At 37.9% G+C, this 21988-nt stretch overlaps 1 protein-coding gene across 1 annotated transcript in view; it reads left to right on the top strand.

The window, feature by feature from the left end:
• The window catches only part of DNAJC3 (DnaJ heat shock protein family (Hsp40) member C3), a 68727-nt gene extending 49843 nt beyond the window's left edge, over positions 1–18884 (top strand). The window contains exons 8-12 of the mRNA XM_019663852.1: positions 652–757; positions 840–960; positions 14217–14349; positions 15190–15338; positions 17063–18884. Of these exons, the coding sequence (XP_019519397.1) occupies positions 652–757; positions 840–960; positions 14217–14349; positions 15190–15338; positions 17063–17220 (667 nt within the window). The 3' untranslated portion in view covers positions 17221–18884. The remainder of the gene's footprint in view (positions 1–651; positions 758–839; positions 961–14216; positions 14350–15189; positions 15339–17062) is intronic.
• The last annotated feature ends 3104 nt before the right edge of the window (positions 18885–21988 follow it).

The raw sequence follows: 21988 nt of genomic DNA, 5'->3' as shown, positions 1-21988 counted from the left end.
CACACACACACACACACACACACACACACACACACACACACACACACACACACACCTCAGTTCGCCATTACTGAGGAAAGTAACTTAATGTCTAACATGAGTAGTACTTTCCACCAATTTTTAAAAAAATGCTGAAATAGCTTTTATTGTTCTTAGAAAGCTAGTAAAGTTAGGAATTTAAGCAGGTTCCTTCTGCAAGGAAGTACATTGTACTTAGTTGTGACAATTAACATTATTATATAAAATAGAATGTATGTAATGGGCTCCATTATTTCATGAAAATGTATGGTGACCAAGAAATAAAACCTTATTTCTGTTTTGCTGAAAGTGCTCCATATAAGTGAGACTAACAAGGTGTTTTACTCAGCTCCAAAATCACAAGCGTTTTTCTGTAAAGACATTCATCATTTGGCTTGATTGGTACTCAGGTATGCTTTGTCCATATACGTTTTCTGTGGTCATGTGATCTCTCTCAGTTTGCAGACAGCACCTTCCTTGCTACTGTAGATTAATAAGGTAAAAGCAGTGTTTGAAGGCATGTGCTCATTCAGGGGACTGATTAAGCAACACTCAGTGAAGAGTAGTGGCTCCTTTCTCTGACTCTGGAAATAGAATTTCATTGTTACTCATCATGATTTGCTCACTTAATAGATACACAGATGCGACCAGCAAATATGAGTCTGTCATGAAAACAGAGCCAAGTGTTTCCGAATATGTAATTCGTTCAAAAGAGAGGATTTGCCACTGCTTTTCTAAGGTAACAGTTGACTTGCTCCCAGAAATGTAAAAACTTAACATATGGAATAGCAACCATAAATCTTTTTCACATTTACTTTTAGGATGAGAAGCCTGTTGAAGCGATTCGAGTGTGTTCTGAAGTTTTACAGATGGAACCTGACAACGTGAATGCTCTGAAAGATCGAGCAGAGGCCTATTTAATAGAAGAAATGTATGATGAAGGTAAATTTATAAGGAATTTGATTTGCAATATCTAAAAGTTCATATATATGAAAATTAGCACATGTTTAACATCCTGTTGTTTAGAACAGATTTACCAGAGTACAAGGAAATTTTGAAAATTTTAGAAAACTGGAAGAGAACTTCGAAATTATTCTTCCTTAGTAGAACTTGAATACCGTATAAGGAAAACGTTCTGGTGAAACCAGCTCAGTGGGATATAAAAATAAAAATTTTAGAGTTTGTTGACAAGTTAGAAAAGATAAATAACAAAATAGAAAATTTATAGCTTTCGTATCATCCAGAGGTAATCACTGTTAATTTTGGATTTATATCTTTCAGACTTTTTCTAATCATATATATTAGTATATATTCTATCCATATATATGTATATATACATATTCCATGCATATACACAGTATACATATTATACACCTAGCATACATATGTATGTCATATATTCCTAAATATAAAACAATCTTCTGTGACCCCTAAGCTATTTAATAACATTATGATAGCTGTTTACCCTACTTTGCTTAAGTTGAAACCATAGGAGTTTCCTGTTAGATGTTGTAAGGACCTTGACTAAAGGCAGTGCCCTGTTTTTGGAAGAAAACTAAGGCATATACAATAATATATATTTTTTGAAAACTAGACTTTTTTCATGTGACAATATACTATGAACATTTAAATGAGATGGTTTTTAAAAGAAGTGAGCCTTATATCCCTTATTGCGAAGTTTTTATTTCAAATCAGGTAAGTCATTTTAAATTGAAAACAATGAAACTTGGTTTGTGGTATCCTTTTTGTTTCTCAGATAGGTGCTGAATATTTATTTAATAAAGGAGTGTGTGGCTATTAAAATAATATGTGTTAAATTTTAATGTCATGCAAAAATAGTCATTATGATAAGTAGTAATCATGGGAAAAATTTTAAATACAATAAATAAGAATGCATCTGCAACAAAGATAAAACCTATCCTACGAAGGAGATACTGCACTTACAATTAGTTTGTGGTACTCTTTTTTAAGGCAAACTGATGATTCACTTTTTTTCTGCTTTCCACAATTTGACTAGACTCTTGCTCCTAAGTGGTTTCCTGGGAATAATGACAACTCTGGTTACTATTTGTGTGACATCTTTATAGTATAGTCCTTGAGGTCTGATTGAGGCTTGAAATGTATGCAATCAATCTGTTTTAATATTCATAAGAACGCTTCAGTAAGGCAGGTCAGCATCATGGAAGAGCTGGTGAGCATACTTGTTCTTTTCACTTTCGAGCTACTGTCTACTCAGCGAGATGGCTCTACTCTAGGATTTGCATTCCAGTTAGTTCTGGGAACTCTTCATCAAAAGTGCTTTTGTCACTTGTATATAAACCTTCAGCTCTAATTGTGAAGTTAGAGAAGCTGCAGAGTATAAAAAGCTTAGTTGTTAAAAAAAAAGTTAAATCATGTATGCTGTTAAATATAATTTGAAAGATGCCTTTGTAACGTGAATGTCAAACTGACTTTTTTTTAGGGAAACTTGACAGCTTAGTTCTTGAAGAAAATGATGCTTAATACTAATGTATAGATCAATCTTTAGAGTCTGTTTTTTTACTTTCCAAATGATCAAAAGCTTAAAGTGTTGAGAAAAGTATTAAGGAAGAAAGTCAGGGAAGGACATTCCAGGTGTGGGAGACTATCCAGCTGGAACAGAAGTCCAGAGGCAGGGGAACGAAAGGGTCCTTTGTCTTTCCCACAGGTGACAAGACACACTTGAGTAGGACGGAGGGTAAGTGTGGATAGACGGTAGGACGGAGGGAAAGTTTGATAAGACGGTAGGACGGAGGGTAAGTGTGGATAGATGGTAGGACGGAGGGTAAGTTCGGATAGACGGAAGTAGACCATAGACATATTTTTGTTTTGGCATTTTATTTGCCAGTTAACAAGAATGTGATTACCTAAGACAAAAAAGTATGACCTCAAATAGTAAAGTGGCTTCTTTAAAAGATAAAGGAAAAAAAAACAACCTTCCAAATTTCTTACCATCTTAGGTAGAAACAGACTAAGGACACGAAACGAGGCCTATATTTTTGTTTATCTACTCCAGTGCTTTGAATACAGTTGGTGATATTTCTGAGCTGTTGGAAGAGAAATTATAGCCTGACATGTAAAATATTATAATCCGATAGAAACTGGAACTCCTTATTTAGCACTATTATCTCTTTTCCACTATAAAAATTTCAATAAACACATGTATAGAGAACACTGATATATCAGATTCACTTAAGAGTGCAGGCCACATTATGTCCCTGTGTACAGAATTAAACATAGTTTGCCTCATCGCTGTTCAAATCAACTTAAAATATAATGGCTAGACTTGCCCTCAGAGTTCAGTGTTTGAATGTGGGCCGCTGTAAGAAGCAGTTACATTGATGGACGTTTGACTCTAAATTGTTCAGCCCTCTTTAATGTCAGAACGAGCTTACAGTTTTCTTACACTTCTGTGATGATAATGAGGCTCTAACTGTTTTTGGATAAAACTTTCCCTTTGTTGTCTAAGGATGAATATGTATAAAACAGTGGCAGAAGACTTTATTTTCATTATCTATATTATGACAGTTTCACAGGAGGTAAACATTTCCTTCAACATTTTACTGAGAAATTTCAAATATAGAGAGACATTGAAAGAATTTTAGTGAACACTCATGGCCTCATCCTCTAGATTCTAAAATTAACATTTTATTGTTTTATCACATTTATCTGTCTGTCCCTCCATCTATCCATCAGTTCATCTTTTTTAGATACCTTTCAAAAAAAAGTTGTCGACTTTAGTTTATTTCCCCCCAGATACTTCAACTTGTATATTATTAACTAGAATTTGTTTACTGTTTTCCCTTTTTTTGGGGGTGGTGGTGGTGGTGGTGGTAATTTTAGATACAATGAAATGCACAAATTTTAGGCATACCAGCTCTGAGTTCTAATACCTGTGCAATCTGTTGAAGAGAAAAATTATTCATGACATTTGTAAAAGACCTTATGGAAGACTTTATTCAAAGGGGGTGGGAGGAGTATTATGATAGATACAGGGACCACTGCAGTGGGTCTTGCAGTAAGAGATGGGGTTCAACTCTGACTCCAATAAGAACAAATGGGGAATTATAACCAAGGAGCAGAGTGGGGGTGAGTGGATAGAAAATTACTAATAGGAAACATCAGGGAAAAGGGGGATTCTTGCTAGATAGCCTCAACTGAACTCTTGCTGAAGGCAGGCTGGACAGGGGATGAGGAATTTGATCAGATAAGAGATACCAAGTTCAAATTTGGTTGAGTACCAGCGTGGGGGATTTTCGCTGAATGGACTTGGCAGGATTCTTGCTCAAACTGGATTCTACAAGGACAGAGAGAAAAGCCCAAGATTGGGCCTTTGTCAGAAAGAGAACTCAGAGAAACCTGACTAAAGTTTTTGGCCAAAAGAGTGAGTCTTTGTCAAACCCAAACTCCTAGAACATATAAGATGTTACATCACCCTCTTGTCCTTACCAGTCAGAACCCATTCCACCACCCACAGGCAGCCATTATTCTGATTTTCTCCATTATGGATTAGTTTTGCCAACGCTAGATCTTTATATCAATAGAACCATATGCAGTTGACCCTTGAACAACACGGGTATGAACTGTGGGTCCACTTATATGTGGATTTTTTTCAGTAAATACTGTAAATGTATTTTCCTTATGATTTTCTTAACATATTTTCTCTAGCTTACTTTATTGTAAGAATACAATATATAGTACATACAACGTACCAAATATATGTTGTCAACTGTTTATATTATTAGTAAGGCTTCCAATCAATCTTATAGGCTATTAGTAGTTACGTTATTGGGGAGTCAAAAGTTGTACATGGATTTTTGACTGTGCAGGGTGGGGGTGGGGGCACAGGGGGATCCCTGTGTTGTTCAAGGGTCAGCTATTAATATGTCTTCTTTTGTATAAAGCTTCTTTTATTCAGCATGTTTTTGAGATTTTTCATGTTGTTACATGCATTGGTAATTCATTCCTTTTCATTGCTGAAGAGCAAAAGTCGGCAAACTTTTTCTGTAAAGGGCCCAGAGTAAAACTTACAGGCTCTATGCACCGTAGTCTGTATTGCTGCTACTCAGCTCTGCCACTGCAGTGCAGGAGCGGCTGTAGACAGCACAGATGGACGTGCTGTGCTCTAATAAAACTCTGAAAACAGCTGGTGGGCTAGAAGCACTGTTATTACTTTTCTACTATGAAAGAGGGAAAAGCATTCAGTGTTTCACCGTAGTCCTATCCCTGAAGAGTATTCCATTTTGTGACTATACCACGCTTTGTGTATCCATTCTCATATTAATGGACACCTGGGCTGGTTTTAGTTATCGTGAAAAAAGCTGCTATGAACATTATTCTGCAAGGCTTTTTTTAGGCGGGTTTTCTTTTTTTTTCTTTTCTTTTTTTTTTTTTTAGCTGAGCCATCCTGCTACCTGTTGACAGCTCAGCGGCTGCTCAGCTCGGGCTGGACTCGAACCGCTGTTGCTCAGAGCTCAAACTCTTGAGCGAGCTCTTAACCAACTGAGCCACTCAGCCAACCCTTAGGCGGGTTTTCATTTATCTTCTGTAAAGTATCTAGAAGTGGAATTGCTGAGTCATAGGGTAAGGTGCATGCTTAGTTTTAAAAGAAACTACTAGGCCCTATTCTAAAAAGCAACTTCTATTTTATACACCCACCAATAAAGTCTATGCGAGTGCCAGTTCTGTATTCTTGCAAACATTTGGTGTTGTCAGTCTTTTTAATTTTATACATTTTGGTGTGTGTTAATAGCATCTCATTGTGGCTTTGATGTATGTTTTTGATGACTAAGATTGTTGAATATTTTTTCATATTCTGCTTGTATATTCAAATATCTTCCTTTGTGACATGTTCAGATATTTACCTACTTAACAAAATGTGTTGTTTCTTTTTGTTATTGAGTTGTAGAAGTTATGTATATATTTGTATTTTTCTCCTTTATTCTGTTAATGTGATAAATTACACTGATATTTCTAAGGTTAAATCAAGCTTGCATTATTGGGATAAGCCCTTCTTGGATCTGATGTGTTATCCTTTAACAGATATTGCTGGATTTTATTTGATAATATTTAAGAAGTGTGCATTCATGAAGGTTACTGCTCTGTAACTTCTTTTGCATTATCTTTGTCACATTTTAGTGTTAAGGTTGTGCTGGACTCAGTTAGAAATTGTTCCCTTCTCTATTTTCTGAGAGAGCTGTGTAAGATTGTTTTTCCTCTTTAAAGTTTGAGAGAATTCATCAGTAAAATCATCTTGGCCCTGGAGTTTTCTTAGTAGGAAGGTTTTTGATGATGAACTCAGTTTCTTTAATCAATTATAGGGCTACTCATTTTCTGTTTTCATCTTGTGTTAGTTTATGTTAGTTGTGTCTTTCAAGGAATTTGTTCATCTACATTGCTGAATCTGTTGACATGAAATTTGTATTAATATTATTCTCTTAATGTCTAAGATCTGAAGTGATTATTCTTTTTTTCATTTCAGATATTGAGAATTTGTATCTTCTATTTTTCCTCTTGATCAATGTAACTAGAGTTGAGTCAAGTTTGTTGGTCTTCTGAAAGAACCTGCTTATGGACTTGTTGATGTTTTCTATGATTTTTCTCTTATTTTATTGATTTTTTTCTCTTTACTTCTTTCCTCTGACTTAATTTGGGTGTACTTTGTGCTTTTCCAGCTTCTTAAGGTTGAACTCTCATTGACTTTAGGCCTTTTTTATTTTTAATATAAAGCTGCACTACTCAAACATTTTTCTTTTCATTATCATCCGATTTGAAATGTATTCTAATTTCTCTTCTGACTTTTTCTTTGATGCATGGATTATTTAGATGTATTTTAATTTTCAAATATTTGGTTTCCTGGGTACCTGATTATTGATTTCTAATTTAATTCCACTGTAGTCAGAGAACATACTCTACGGTTTTCTTTCTTTTAAAATTATTTAGATTTATTTCCTTTTAAATTTATGTAGACTTGTAGTCCAGGGTGGCATCTGTCTTGCTGAATATCCTCTGTGTACTTGAAAATAATGTGTACTCTGCAGTTGTTGGGTGTCATGGTTATGTTAGTTTTCCCATCAGTTGCTGAGAGGAGAGAGTTGTTAAAATTACCTGCTGTGGAAATTGCAGACTTTCCTGTCTTTCTCTTTATGCATTCGGAAGCTCTGCTATCAGCAGCCTACACATTTATGACTGCATTCTCCTGATGGACACCTCCTCCTCACGCTCCCCCTCCTGTCAGTTCCAGAAAGGAGAATTGTAATATTCTTAGAAAATTCTGAGGAGAAAATTGTTAACCTAGACTTTTATATACAGCAAACTATTTAGGGTAGTTTTAAAATAACTACTTGGAAATTTTAAGTGTTGTGGGATCTCCATGGAAAGCCTGCTGCTTTATTAAGAGGTAGCTTTCTCTGTGCCACTTGTTCTATTTAGATATTCTATCTCTTCTGGGTTCAGTTTGAGTTAACTCTTTTGAGTTTTCAAATTTATTTGCACAGAATTTAGTGAAGTGGTCTCATTATTTTAATTTTTTCTGTTTTTATTATTATTTTTCACTTCTTAGTTTTTTTAATCTGAGCTTGCTTCCTTGTATTGATTAGGTTAGAGGCGGTCACAGATTTTTGTCAAGAAATGAGCTTTCTGACAATTCTGTTTCATTTTGTTTTTGTCCTACAGTTCACCTTCAGTTTTTTCCTAATTTTGAATCATGATTACTTAATGTTTCTCCTTTAATTTTTATTGAACCATTAAGGCAATGAATTATCCTTAACACTGTTTGAGCTGTGTCTTATTGGTTCTGAAAACTAATGTTTTCATTGTTATTTTCTAGATATTTTTGCAATTTTTCTTTAAGAGTTGGAAGGTTTAAAATTTTTTTAGGTGGCAAACTTTTATTTTCTGATTTATTGTTTCTAGTGTTACAACATTGTGATCTAGAGAATGGTTTTAGTACTTCCATTTTTTTGAATTTATTGCTGGTTTCTTTTTTTTTTTTTTTTACTTAAAATGACTGACTTCATGAGTCATAGGGATTTGAAAGTAGGTGAACACTCTAGTTTCTGGGAGACTTTGACATTGTCAATCAAATCTACCTTCTATTGTGGTCTTCCTTCTCTTACCTGTTTTTTGTCCACTTGATCTGTTAAAAACAGAGATGTAAAAGTCTCCCTCCTCTTTAAGTCTCTCCTAGTACCTCTTATAATTTCTGCTCTATAAATGGTGCTGTTGTTTTATTTTGTGCACAGCATTATGTCTCTTTATGATTTCTAGCCATGAACATTATAAGACCCGCCCCCACCCCCTTTTGCTGTTTAATGTTTTTGACCTCAATTCTAATTATCTGATATTAAGATTGTGAGCCAAACTTTATTTGCATTTGCCTGGTGAACCTTTGACCGTACTTTGTAAAAAAATTAAATTTGTTAGGGTGACATTGGTTAATAAATTATATAGGATTTAAGTGTACAATTTTATATATATACATTATCTATATATTGCATTGTGTTCACAACCCAGAGTCAAATCTTCATCACCATATATTTGACCCCCTTTACCTTCTTCTTTTATTTTCAACTTTTTAGAATCGCTTTGTTTCAGGTGTGTCTCTTACATAGAGTTGGGTTTTGCTTTGTGATCCAGTATGAAATTCTTTTAAATAGGTGAGTTAAACACATTTACATTTATTTCTATTACAGATGTGTTTGGTCTGAGTTCTGGCATTCTATTTTGCTGAGAATTTTTGCTATTTGGCCTGTATTATTTTGTGTACTATTTTGATATATAGGAAGGTTTATATTTTTTTCTTAGTTATTTTTATAGTTTTGTTAACTTAGCCCTCTTTCTTTGGGTAATATCTATTATTTTCTTGCAGCGAGGGACAAATTAGTATGTTTCTTTTCTTTTCCTCTACCATTTAATAATCGTTAATGAATTTTTCCCTAGTATTTGCCTTTGACTTAACAGTGTGTGATGTTCTCTGATTGCTTCAGCTGTAATTGGTAGGAATTAATGCACTAACTTTTTCATATTCTCTCTCCTTTCTTCTCCCATTTTTTATTAGCTGTATGCCTTTTGTCTTATCTGGGCATACATTCTACTCTATCACTATAACTCCCTGTTTTGTTTTAGTTTTGATTCTACATTAACTATATTCAGCGTGTGCCATCCCTCCTTTAGCTGTGGTTTCTCTAGCCTTCTCTTGGTGAGTTCATCCTATTGTAGTTTCCTCGAGGAGCTTCTGGGAAAAGTTTTTCCTGATTTCTATGTTCAAAGCTGTTTGTACCTTTCATACTGGAAGGATGGCTTGGCTAGATAATAAAATCCTTTGTTCATAAATTTTCTGTATATTTTGTAGTTACTGTTCCATTATTTTCAGGCACTGAATATTGCTATGGAAAATCTGGGGCCAGGTTTTGTTTTTTTTCTGGCCATCCAGACAGCCCTTATCTTTCAAGTTGTTAATTATACTAGGATATATCGTTATGTTGATCATTCTCATGTATTTTGCCCTGGTATCTAGTGTGCCCTTTGAATAGATTTATCTTTTATTTTAGGAAATTTTTCTTAAATTTAATCTGTTTTGTTCTGTTGTTTTAATTTTCTGCTTCAGAGGTCCAATTATATATAGGTTGTATTCTCTTTGCTTGACATCTATAGCTATAATTTTTTCCCTAGTCTTTCTAAACTTTCTATTTTCATTTCATTTTGTTGGGTCCTTATTTTTTTCCCCATATACTTCTCCTTTGTGCTCCTTCATTTCATCTTCGCTTCTGTGATAGCTTTTTGTCCTTATTTTTCTTGAGTTTTGACTACTCACATTTTTATCTCCTCGTCTTACTATCTCTTTGCTGAGTTCTTATTCTGCTTTGTGATTAGTCTTTTTTTTTTTTTAAGATTTTTATTGGGGAATTGGGGGAAGGGGAACAGACAAGTTGCTGTCGTTTTTGTTCTTCAGTCTAGTTGTGGAGGACGTTGCTTCACTGGCCTAAGTTGGCACCATCATTGCGCTTTTCCTGGGCGAGGCAGATCAGTCGCTAGCTTCTGGACGGCTGCTCACGGCGGCTGTTGACCGCTCACGGCGGCTGCTGGCTGCTCACGCTGGCTGCTGGCCACAAATGGTAGCCCATGGCAACCCACTGCAGCAGGGGCTGCAGCCTACGCTGTTGCCGGCGACTCACAGCAGCCCAGCTCCAGGTTGAGCTGTTGTTCAGCATCTTAGCTGTGGAGGGCAGTGTCACTGGCCCTCATATGTGGGATCCGAACCGGGGCCCTGTGGCGTCCCAAGCCAGCTCTTAACCACCGTGCCACTCGGCCGGCCCTGTGATTGGCCCTGTGATTAGTCTTAATAGAGGTGATTGAATTAAGTTTTGACTATTCATTGCCATGCTGTTTGCTCAGAATTTTCATGTATTCTTTGGCTATTATTCTTCTGATGCATGTTCATCAGGTAAGTTTTGGTGCTCTTTTCCTGTTTTAATTTAAAATTTAGTATCTTTGAATCAATGCTGTACCATAAAAAATGTTACTCATCACGAAATGACTTGAATTACCCTTTCCTAGCCACGTGTGGGAAAGTCCTTTGGGGGTGTGTAAAGGGGTGCTGGGGACAGGGCAGTCTTCTCTACTTAACACTTGCAATGCTCTCTGCTTCACTGTTTCCACAGACATTCTGCTTCCTGCTAAAATGGCCTTTCTGTATAGCCCTGCCCTCTGCTTCTCTGAACCAAACCGTGTCCAGGAGGTCGTCTGCTGCCAGCCCTGCTGTCCCTCTGCCCACTTCCTTTGCTACACCAAAGGGGTATATCTTTTGCAATTCAGGGTGAGCCCCTCACCTTCAGAGAGCACATGGTTGCTGAGTTTCCTGAGATGTGCTACCCAGGGCTATCTGTCATTCTTGCTCATTGTAGTCCTTCTTTCCTTGTCTTCTCTCTAGTAAGGTCTCTGCTTTACCTCCACTATGTCTGCCCTCGATTTCACGGCTCTTGTAATATGCAAAAGACACAGGAGCCCACACTCCTGGAAAATGTATGTTGTCGACATTTTCTGTGATCTCTTGCCATTGGTATTTGCTTCACCCTCTCATTTTGGATCCATGGCTGATATTGGCTAATTTTAGCAGCCCCTGTACAGTTTCTTTGAATTGTTTTCATGAAAATGGAGCTTCCCTGCCCCTATTTACCTTGTTTTTGTATGACATCCAGGACGAGAAAATTGGGTGTTTCTTGGGCATATTTATCTTGGAGGTTTGATGTACTATTTAAAAGGCTCTCTAAGGTCTTTGTATTGTACAAGGATAGACTTTTAGGGGAATAGCTTGGAAGCTGGGAAGAGTTGTTATAAAAGTATTACAGCTATTCAGGTGTATTAATTATGGACTGCATCACAAGGGTAATTGTGGAAATGAGAAGTAGTTAAATTCTGTTGAAAGGAATCTGATTTAGGATTTGCTAATGATTGGTGGCATGAGAAGAGGGCAGTCATTTGCAACTGTACGTATTTGTCATGTAAACGCTTCTCTGTATTGGGGAGCTCACTGCAGACTTCAAGTGTGTAGGACCCGTTCACAGGAAGACTTCCCCTATAGCACTTGCCATCTTGCCCAGTTGCCAAAATGAGCAGGGCTTTACTTATTGTACTGTTACTTCTCAGGTGGAGCCCTTTGGTGTATGTAGATTCTGGATGGAACTTTGTTTGTTCCAGGTCTATTGTAGAGGTCTTGAGTGCCTGCAGGCCCAGTTCTGCATTTCCTCCTGGTCCCCGAAGCTGTATGGGGGCCCGCCAGATGCACATCTTTCATTCTGCTTACAGGCTGGTTCTGGGTCCCCAGTGGGGTTGATGCCGTAGCTGCTCCACAGGCGAGGAGAGCGCCTATCCAGCCATTCTTCAGTCATCTCACAAACTATCCTGCTGGGTGCCTTAAAGCTACTTCTGGTTGCTAAACTGAGGATCCTTGGCCAACAAGAATGGCTTCCAAATCTGCGAGGGCCTCTTTCAATGTATATTTGGATTGTGGCCCTTTCTACTTAGGTTTATTCATTATTAATATCCCATTTACATTCTGTTCCAGAAACTTAACCAAAATTTTTGTCTGCTGTGCTCAGTGCTGCCGTGGTTATATTTTTGTCATTTTAGTGGGATAATGGGGTGGAGGGCAGGCAAACTCCTGTTTGCCATCAAGGCTGCCTTCTTGATCTGGTTGTTTGTTCCTTAAGAATTGAGTGAGGGGAATATGGAAGAAAAAATTTGGGAAGGAGAAATGTTTTGGACTCAGAGATTATAAAGTGAATTGGATAATATGAAATACACTGTTCACTCAGGGCCTTAATATTTCTGGCTTATTCTACTTTTCACAGCTGCTCAGTATGGTAAGCGATAAACAATTGGGTGTCATTTACTTTTTATTTTGAAGATTCCCCCTTGGAGAGTAGAATCTGAAATACAATTAAAAGTTAGCTATGTAGTTTCTGTCCATGGGAAGTCTTATATTATCCATATTGAGTTTCTAATTACCTGTGAATTTAGGAAACCTATAATTTTGTATTTTTTCTATATGGAAAAAAATGTATCTACCGTAAGTTTTAATATAGGATATAGAAGACAGCTTTGTGGGAGATTCTCTGAATGTTTAAAACATGTTTTGAATGTAGAGTTTGCATAAGTAGCAAAATTACGTACATTGAAACATTTTTCCCTCGGATTAAATTCCTTCAAAATACATTTCCTTACTAGGCTGTGATATCAAGTGCCGTGGGTATTAATTACAAGGTTAAACCTCACTACTATTTATGATGGGTTTGTGTACTAAGTTGCAAAGGTATTTTATGATGTCACTGTGGGTTGGGTGACAGTAATATTTAGTATTGATGCATTGAGGCAGGAATTAGGATAAAAGCTTAGAGTCGCCCCCCCCCCCATGGGCCAATGGTAGTGTTGATTCACTTTTCTATATAGTAGGGCCAACTGGATGTGTTGATCTTATCCCAATACCTTTCTCATTTTAGTCTGTCCAAGGTGCCTTCCTATAAACCCTTTTCAGGATTAGCATTGCCAAGATGAATGTTCAGAGGTGTCTTTTCCCATAATGAAATGCATTTCCATAAAAACTAGAATTTGAACCCAACAATCCATTATTTGAGATGGCTGTCTGGGGAGGACATTGAGAAAAATTTATGTTGGTGGATGGGACTCAGCATATAGTTGTACTCAGGGCTTAGATTTATTCCAGAAAAGACACAAAGTCAGATCAACAGAAGGCAAAGGCTCATGGGGCAAAGTTTAGAGGAAACCATACAACACAAGCTAATTCTTCAATATGTGGGCAGTGTTGTCTAGTGCGGAAGCTTGTTAGAGGCCTAGTGCCCAGTGTTGCTTTTGGGCACTGGTGACGTAGGGTCCTTCTGCCTAGTTCATACCAAAGTTCCAGACTTCCAGAAGGAAATAACATAGTTTATTAACATAAACTATGTTATTTGTCCAGTTTCGGCACAGGGAGCCCTTCTTACCAGGGAATGTTGGGGACACTCCTGACCTCCATCTTGTCAGCAGATCTTTCTAAAGGAGACAGTCCCAGGCCTGCTGCACTCACTCTTTCCTGTGTGACATTAGCGAGCCAGATGCTTTATATTTTCTAAGTATTTTAAATAAAAGATACAATATGGATTGTTATCAGACTTCCCATACGAGGACTATGTGTGGTTTTCTGTTTTGATTGATACCTAAAAATCAGGTTGTAATAGTCTATGTTGAAATCTGTGGGTGACTTAGTGGTTCTGATTGCTGATTGCTCCTGTTCGAAGCCTCTAATTCCTCTGTGCTGTGGACCTTGTCGCTGACCATGCCAATTTTCTTCGCCATTATTTTCCTGTGTAACAATCATTTTAATCTTACTGACAGTAAGATTGCTTTGTATGAAGTGTTGATATTGAAACACCTGAAAGGTGTGAATTAATGTGGCAGGGTGAATTTTACTGACCGGGAGTAATAAGCTACTAAATTCATCCTTATTTATGCTTTTGTCAGTTTGTGCACAAAATTACAAAGGTGGTCTCACTTAGGCTCATAGCAGTAATGGCAAAAGAGTGAAGGGGCTGTGGATGGTGACTTCAGTGTCAATTTTACAGGATAAGTAAAGGTTACAAGTTACAATCCCTCTTAACAGCATTATCTTCAATGTATTTTGACAGCTATTCAGGATTATGAAACTGCTCAGGAACACAATGAAAACGATCAGCAGATTCGGGAAGGTCTAGAGAAAGCACAGAGACTATTGAAACAGTCGCAGAAACGAGATTATTATAAAATCTTGGGAGTAAAAAGGTGAATTATTTAAAATTTGCATTGTTACTTTTAACCAACTGTTTTAAAGCTAATCATTGCTTTATCATTTTTCTCTCTTGGATTCATTTTCTTTCCTTATGTAATTTCAGTCATAGAATAAGCTCTAACAGTTTTATCATAAAGCTATTTTGATAGCTTTATGTTACAATTTTGCTAGAGACTAGAAATGCAACAATGGAGAAGTAGTAGTTGGTGACAAAGATATGTACTATAGCATGAACAGGTCCTAGGCCTAGATTTCTTAAGGGTAAAGAGGTCGGAGTGAGCTTTCTTTTGGTGGGGATGGGAGGGAGAGAGGAGATGGGGAAAACAACATTTCTCTACGCCTAAAATAAAGTGGCTCTGTTAGAATCACCTTGCAGGTACTAAGAGATATACATGTGCTTTCATATAAGACCCACCTTCCCTGAACAGACATTGACCTTTTAATTGTAAGCTAATCCAGAAGCAAAATAGAAAGTGTGGGCTCAAAGAGTCCAAGTATCTCTCTTAATACCAAGAAGTAAATCATGGTAGCATGGAAATTCAGAAAGTTTGTGATTTTTTTTTTAAAGGAAAAACTGTAAAGATCAGGAGTACTTTAATTTATTCCCAGTGAGATTCTAATCTTAGTGAATGAGTATACAAGGAAGCCTGACCAGCTTTAATGATCACCCAGGGCTGTAGATCAGATGTTCAGCCTGGGACACCATTGGTATTACTGGGAAAGCCAGGCCGCCAGGCTGCCAGTGGGATCTTTGCTGTCTCTCTCATTTTTTTCTGGCAGTGTGTTGGGTAACTCTTAACTAATTATTATTAATCAATTTTAATGCCCCTCAGAAATGCCAAAAAGCAAGAAATCATTAAAGCATATAGAAAATTAGCACTACAGTGGCACCCAGATAACTTCCAGAATGAAGAAGAAAAGAAGAAAGCTGAGAAAAAATTCATTGATATAGCAGCTGCTAAAGAAGTCCTCTCTGATCCAGGTATCACTTGACTTGAATGTTTTCTACTTTTAAAATGGCTGAATCGGTGACCAGAGACTACCTCGGCCTCTTCCTTTGCCCATCTCAGAAGCAGCGCCAGATTGGACAGCAGGCAGCTCTGGGGCGCACTTTGGGGGCTGGTGGCTGGTCCCGGCCTTGCAGCTTCCGAAGCCCAGTTTCATATGTACACCGCCAGGTCAGGGTCAAGGACCCTCACGCATTCGCAGCACAGTGGGAAGACCAACACATGTGGAATCAATAGGCCTGAGTTTGACTCTTATCTCTACTTGAAAAAAGTTACTAAAACTTCTTGGGCCTCTGTTCTTTTCACCTGTAATATGAAGGCACAACAGTGAGGGGGATCTCTCAGGTTCCTTCTAACCCCACAGATCAGTGATGAATTCCTTACACTGGACATACAGGGGCTTAACTAGGAAAGCAGAGACCAGGCTGGAACGTGCGGTGGTGGGAGAGGGGCATGTGTGTAGCCTGGGGGCTGCCTGTCCCGGCGTGTGCGCCCCAGGAATCGTGCCCTAAATCACGTGTCCATTAGATTTGTCATATGCTAAAATGGCCTGGACAACAAGGGTGAGGCAGCTAAGAATTTAGGTAATATTGAACAATACATTGACAATTCCAGGGGGAATTTCATGTTCAGCTAATTCCTACTGCTTTTTGTGGCTTTCCACATTAGTGGGTGCAGAAGCTATGACTTGAGCTAGACAAAACCAAAAAAAAAAAAATAGAAGCAAATCATGTTTTGTGCCCATCTGACAAATCTTTCTTGGACATCTACTATGCTATGGAATTGAAGTTAAACAGTCCTTTGTTCTCAAATAATTTCTAATCCAGTAAGGGAGACACAAGTGTACTTAATGAGTAGGGTAAGTAGGATACATGCTGTTTGTCCACGAAGTCCCCTGAATGGTTCTGCCCGCTCAGCTTGTACAGTGCACAGGTGCGGCAGCTACATTAGATAGGGAGTCGGGAATCTTCTTCCGGGAGGGATGTGGCGCTGAGCTCTAAGGGTAGCAGGAAGCTAACCAGGGAAGTTGAGGCCAACAGTCACAAAGGCATGCATTGAGAAAAGAACTGCATTTTTCATTACTAAGAGTTCTTTTTTGTTCCTTTTTCTTTGCCCCATTCTTATTTTAAGGATGAAATGGCTTATTCTCACCTCTGAGGATATTAGCTTGCTCTTCTGCCACCTGTGGTGTCCTGTCTCCCATGTGTCTGCATTGGTCTGCCTCTCACCAGGGATTTCCTCAGCAGTGGAGGTGGTCTCCTCCCCTCAGTCTGAGGAACCTTAGCTCTGTTAGTTTTAATAGTGAAGCATTAGGAAGCCTGCTGGGTTGCTGGGGTTGTGCCAGGCTGACTTCATTGTTGGGCTAAGATTGGTAACACGGGGCGATCAGAAAGGTATGACTTTTGGAGGTCTCTTTCTCTGCAGTTATTCATTTTTTCTAGAGAAGTATTTCTGTGTGTAGTTTCTTGTGAGGAGAGAAGATTTAGGGGGCCTGAATTTCAGTCACCACCCTTTTCCACCCTGGTCCTCACCCGCTTCTCTGTGACTGGGGTGTCTCTAGTGTGTTATTCGGATGGGAATGAGAGAGCCTAGATTTGAGTATCAGGCACAACTGCTGAGGTAACTGCGAGTAGCGTCCCTGACCCCACCCCCACACCTTAGTATTAGCTGGGTCTGACTTTGCTGGTTTCTCTTACAGAAATGAGGAAGAAGTTTGATGACGGAGAAGATCCGCTGGATGCAGAGAGCCAACAAGGTGGTGGCGGCAGCCCTTTCCACAGAAGCTGGAACTCATGGCAAGGGTTCAATCCTTTCAGCTCAGGAGGACCTTTTAGATTTAAATTCCACTTCAATTAAACTAGCTTTTATTTGTTCTTCCTTAATTTTTTTAAAGATTAAAAACAAAGAAACCTTGTTCCAGGATCCTAATGGGAATTTCAAATCTTTCAGTTTGTCCATGACCAAAGAGTTGTTTTATAGGAAAAATTTGTTCTTACCATTTTAGACTTGAGGCTGATGGGTTTGTGAGGGCAGGGAGGCGAGGAATGGTTCTGTTTCTGACCAAACAGCCTGTGTCTGTGTTGTGATTGTCTGGAAGTGGTCTGAGGCAAGCTCACCTATGGAAGTGCTCACCTATTTTATGTTTTTCTACACTGGAACATGTAGACATTATTTTCTTCACAGCCTTGCACAGTATGTCAGTGCCTACATGTATAAGGAGGAGCTGTAAAAACTTTATGAGATTGGGTATTTCAGTATTTCAGTATTCTTAATGAGAATATTAACATTTTGAGCTATATGTTCTTAGGGACAACTTTGCTTAGCTTCTGGTCAGTCCAGTCACTTGCAAATATTTGTTAAATTACAGAACCACGTGCATTTCCATCTCCCTACTAGCATGAACATGGCCGTCACTGAAGGGGGGCAGAGCCCATCTTTTAGAGAACCTACTATGAAATGGGAGTTGGTATAGCCAGGTTTACACTTTGGATTGATGATAAGCATATACTTTGTATTATTATTATTTTTTTTGTTCAGTGCCTGCAAGAGAATACTGAAAACCACTGAAATAGCATTAATTGTAAAACCTCTGGGCCCTTTTTGTTTAATATGAAACTAACACGTTAACTTCAAAGATAAGTTATGTATAAAATAGGTTCAGCTAATACAGCAGTGGCATTATTTAAAATAGTATTGCTGAAGTGTAGCGTGAACTACTTTAACAATTGAAGTTGTGAGTTAAACAGAATTTCCTGTAACAGGATTGGCTTAGAAATGTAAAGTTACTCAGTCAACATAAATAGGATACCCTTTCCCACTATTAGTAGGTACAGTGGCACCGCTTTTCTTACCTCCTTGGCTGACCCTCTGGGGCCACAGTGACCCCCAGGTGGGACCTGTTGAAGATGGCCACTAAACAGCAGACCTGTCCCTTCACCAGACCTTGATGCCTCTAGATGTTCTCCTGCCTAGGAAAAAACACAGGTTTACAAATTACAGCTCTGGCTATATTTCCACTATCACCATGGCAACTCTTCTTTGGATACCTTCTTACCCTTTAAGAAATGAACCATTCAATCTTTGTATATTCGATAATTTTTTCCTTAAAAAAATGAGTGTTACTTTAATCAAGAACATTAAATATTTATGGAACTATTGATGCTGCATACAAAATCTAAGAGAATTACTTTAGATAAGAATTATTACCTTTATTCTAGAAAGGTTTTTGTGTTTGCCTCAGAGCATTTTGAAGCATTTTAAGCAGTATGGGTCTAATATATTGTTTTTATGAAATCAAGCATTTTAATTTTAGTTGTGGGTGGCATCCTTACCAGTAATATCCACAACAGCCAAGCACAAATCATTTTCTTCTACAGTCATCCTGAAACATATGTGGAAAAATTTTTTTTTAAACTGAGAGACAAAAATCACATAGTTTAGTTGGTAAAACACATAAGTGCTTTTTGCATCTATTTAGAAGTCTATTTCTTACCAATAAACTTAATGCATTTTGAAAACTAGTGAACAGCTTGCAGCTTTCATTTTACTTTAATGTCTCCAAATTCAAGCCAGTGGGACAATGATTTCTAAGGAAAATTCATTTTTATTTAATCTCAGTAATCTCATTACTTATATAAGAAATGCTTTTTTTTTTCAATCTGGTTCTTTTGTATGTGATGTCACTGTGACCTCTTTGAAATCTAACAATGGCCTCTACGTAGACTACTTTCAAAATGAGGACTTTTCACACACAGTCAGAACAAAGGAAACCAACTCACTTGCCCTTCCATTCAGGGGAGAGGATGAAAAGTGCCCATAACATGGAGCCAGAGGGAGTCAGGAGGGTTGGGGGCTGGCTGCGTGGGAGCCGTGTCCCGGGCACCGTCGCTGCTGCCAACCTGCTGTTTGCATTACCTTTCCTCTTTCCTCCACTTGTAACGGTTCCTGTTTGTAAAGTCTTACTGTGGATTTAAGTAAGTCATCGTAACAGATGTACAGAGTTACTTGCCTGTTTTCAGTGAAGATAGAGTAAAAGCTACGATGCCAAGTGCCAACGCCACTGAGCGAAATTAATTCTCTGGAATTTGTTGTTTTGCTGATTAAAGAAGAAAACAACGACCTTTCAGTTCCAGCCTTGATGGGCATCAGCATGGGAAGTTGTTGGTTCTTCAAGTTTCCTTTAAAGAGAGAAAAAAAACGTGTGTAAAGGGATAGTTGATCCTCTTGACAGCCTGATGGATGCAGATGACCGAGAAGGCCCTGGCCTTGTGTTCAGGCTACTGTCACTCACCACTCGCTAGTCTCTCCTTTTGCAGACTGCACATGCCCAGTAACCTTTATGGCTCTTTCTGGAAAGGTAGAATCAGGGCACTCCGCCTTACCTGTCTTATATTCCCGTCTTAAACTCCTCCTTTCCTTTTTGGTGAGCTCTAGAAGAGAAGTGTCGCTGGTTTGTACATTGTGGATATTTTCCACAGCAGCAAGTATTAAACACGTCAGCTTATAAATGTGAAAAAGTTCTAAAAAGAATAAATTAATTTATTGCTCACTTCTGAAAGTTTGTGCTTTCTTACCATGAATAAATGAAAACTTCAATAATTTACTGATGTGAATTGGATGTAACATAATACTAATTTTAAAGTATCTAGTCAGTATTAAAAGTTTATTTTATCAGTATGGAAACAGAACTTTTGGGGACTCTGATAATGGAATGTAAAAACTACCCACAGATTTTTTAAGAGAAAAATACTACTGATAACCCAGTAGGAAAAAAATAGTTAACAGAACCACAATTTGAAATTGGCACCATTTTCTATTCATGGTGGAAAATTTAAGATTTCACCTTTAAATGTATGGAATTGGTCAGAAATTGTATGTGAGATTTATCATGAAAAAGATGCCTAAGATGCTTAAGTTAAAAATGGTTCCTCAGCCCAGGTGGCTGGTAGAGCCAACTGCCTTAAAGGTACAGGGCACTGGTGACAGGCCTTGCAAAAAGTTTTCATTGAGTACACATTAGTGGTATCACCTAGAGAAATTCATGCAACTTTGTTGAATGTAATTTACTTTTCCATATTTATAAAGGAAGAAGGCAAATGTTAATTTGTCAACAAATAATATCCTTATTCCAAATCAGATCATTCCTTTTAGTAGCAGAGTTTACTCTGTAAATACAAATGATGTTAACAGGTGGGAATAATTTTTTTTAATAGGTGATCTCATTTGCTGAATGATTTGAGAGTGAAATTAGCCACTGCGTGGCTTTGTGTATAATAACAGGTTTTGTTGCACTCCTCCATGGTTGAACCTCTTACCTGCAGTGGAGAGCAGAGTGCAGAGAAGGTAAAAAGCAGAGATGTTGAGAAGTGAAAATATTACTCATACTGTAAAGCTACAGCTGGCTTTGAATGAGACAAGACTAAGTACCCTAGTCCATCTCAATTTAGTGTTTTAATAAAAAAACTGAAAATAAATTGAAATGGGTCTCAGACATATCTACAAATATGGGTACTATTTTTATGCCCGTGTATTTTCACATTTAATAAAAATATGGTCAAAATCAGTACTTTTTGCTTCTGATTCATTTTCAGTCTTTTAGAGAAGTCTATTTTCCAACTTTGCTTTACACATAATCAGTGACTGAGGTGACAAAAGGGCTTCTCCTGTATGTGAGTTGAAGGAAGATCACAGCACAAAAAGCAGAAATGGCTATAGTCTTGTAACCAACTCCCCAACTATAGGACACCTAGGGTTAAAGAGGATAGTTCTTCAATTTCAATACAATTAAAATCTAATATTTAAATTGGCTTTGTTTGACGACATTCCCTTTTATACTACAATTTGTACACTTTTGTGAAAGTCTTCAAAGGGGTAAGGAGTTGGGGAAGAGGACGACATTGCTGCCTATTTCAAATTTCTAACAATAAACAAAAGTAGCTATCTTCACAATTATATATTCTGCATATCCTAAAACTAAAGGACAGCTAATGGGTTGTCGGAAAAGTCATGATGTATTTTTTTCCATATTTTTCGTCGGAAAAATGTGTCATGACTTTTCCAACTACCCAATAGAATGCTTATATAGAACTTTCCCAGAAAGCTCAAAGGTCACAAATTCTTAATGTATCTTTGCAATATATGAGCAATTGGTGTGAAGATGAGTAAAGGCAATGAAAATACCTGCCACAGGCCTAAGGACTTCCCGGAGAACAAAAGTTCTTGAAGAACAAAGAGAGGAAGTCCCCTGTAAAGAAATGCCATTTATCAATCTGGATTTTCAGACAGATACAGTCATGTGGAAATGATGTATGTAAATTTAGCCATTCAAATCACCAGAAAGAAACTGGGAGTGGAGCCATTAAGACCATTTACATTATTCTGCAGGTTTAGCTTCTGCTCTATGAAATAACAGAATCTAACATACTGGACATGATAGTAATAAGCATGGGAATCAGGTGTCTGCCAGTCGATCCTTCTTCCCACAAGATTCTTACAGAAGTAAAAACAGGTTGACAAAGGAAAGTCAAGTACCACTATAGAGTCAGTTCGGGCTTCTGCGCAACACATGGCAGCAGACCTCAGGTGAGGGGGGTTGGAGCATGTGGCCTAAGCCAGGAGCTCACAG

Source organism: Hipposideros armiger, unplaced genomic scaffold, assembly GCF_001890085.2.
Source record: "Hipposideros armiger isolate ML-2016 unplaced genomic scaffold, ASM189008v1 scaffold_407, whole genome shotgun sequence".
Lineage (NCBI taxonomy): Eukaryota > Metazoa > Chordata > Mammalia > Chiroptera > Hipposideridae > Hipposideros > Hipposideros armiger.
The sequence above is the reverse complement of the archived record's forward strand: the minus strand, read 5'-3'. Positions and strand labels throughout refer to the sequence as shown.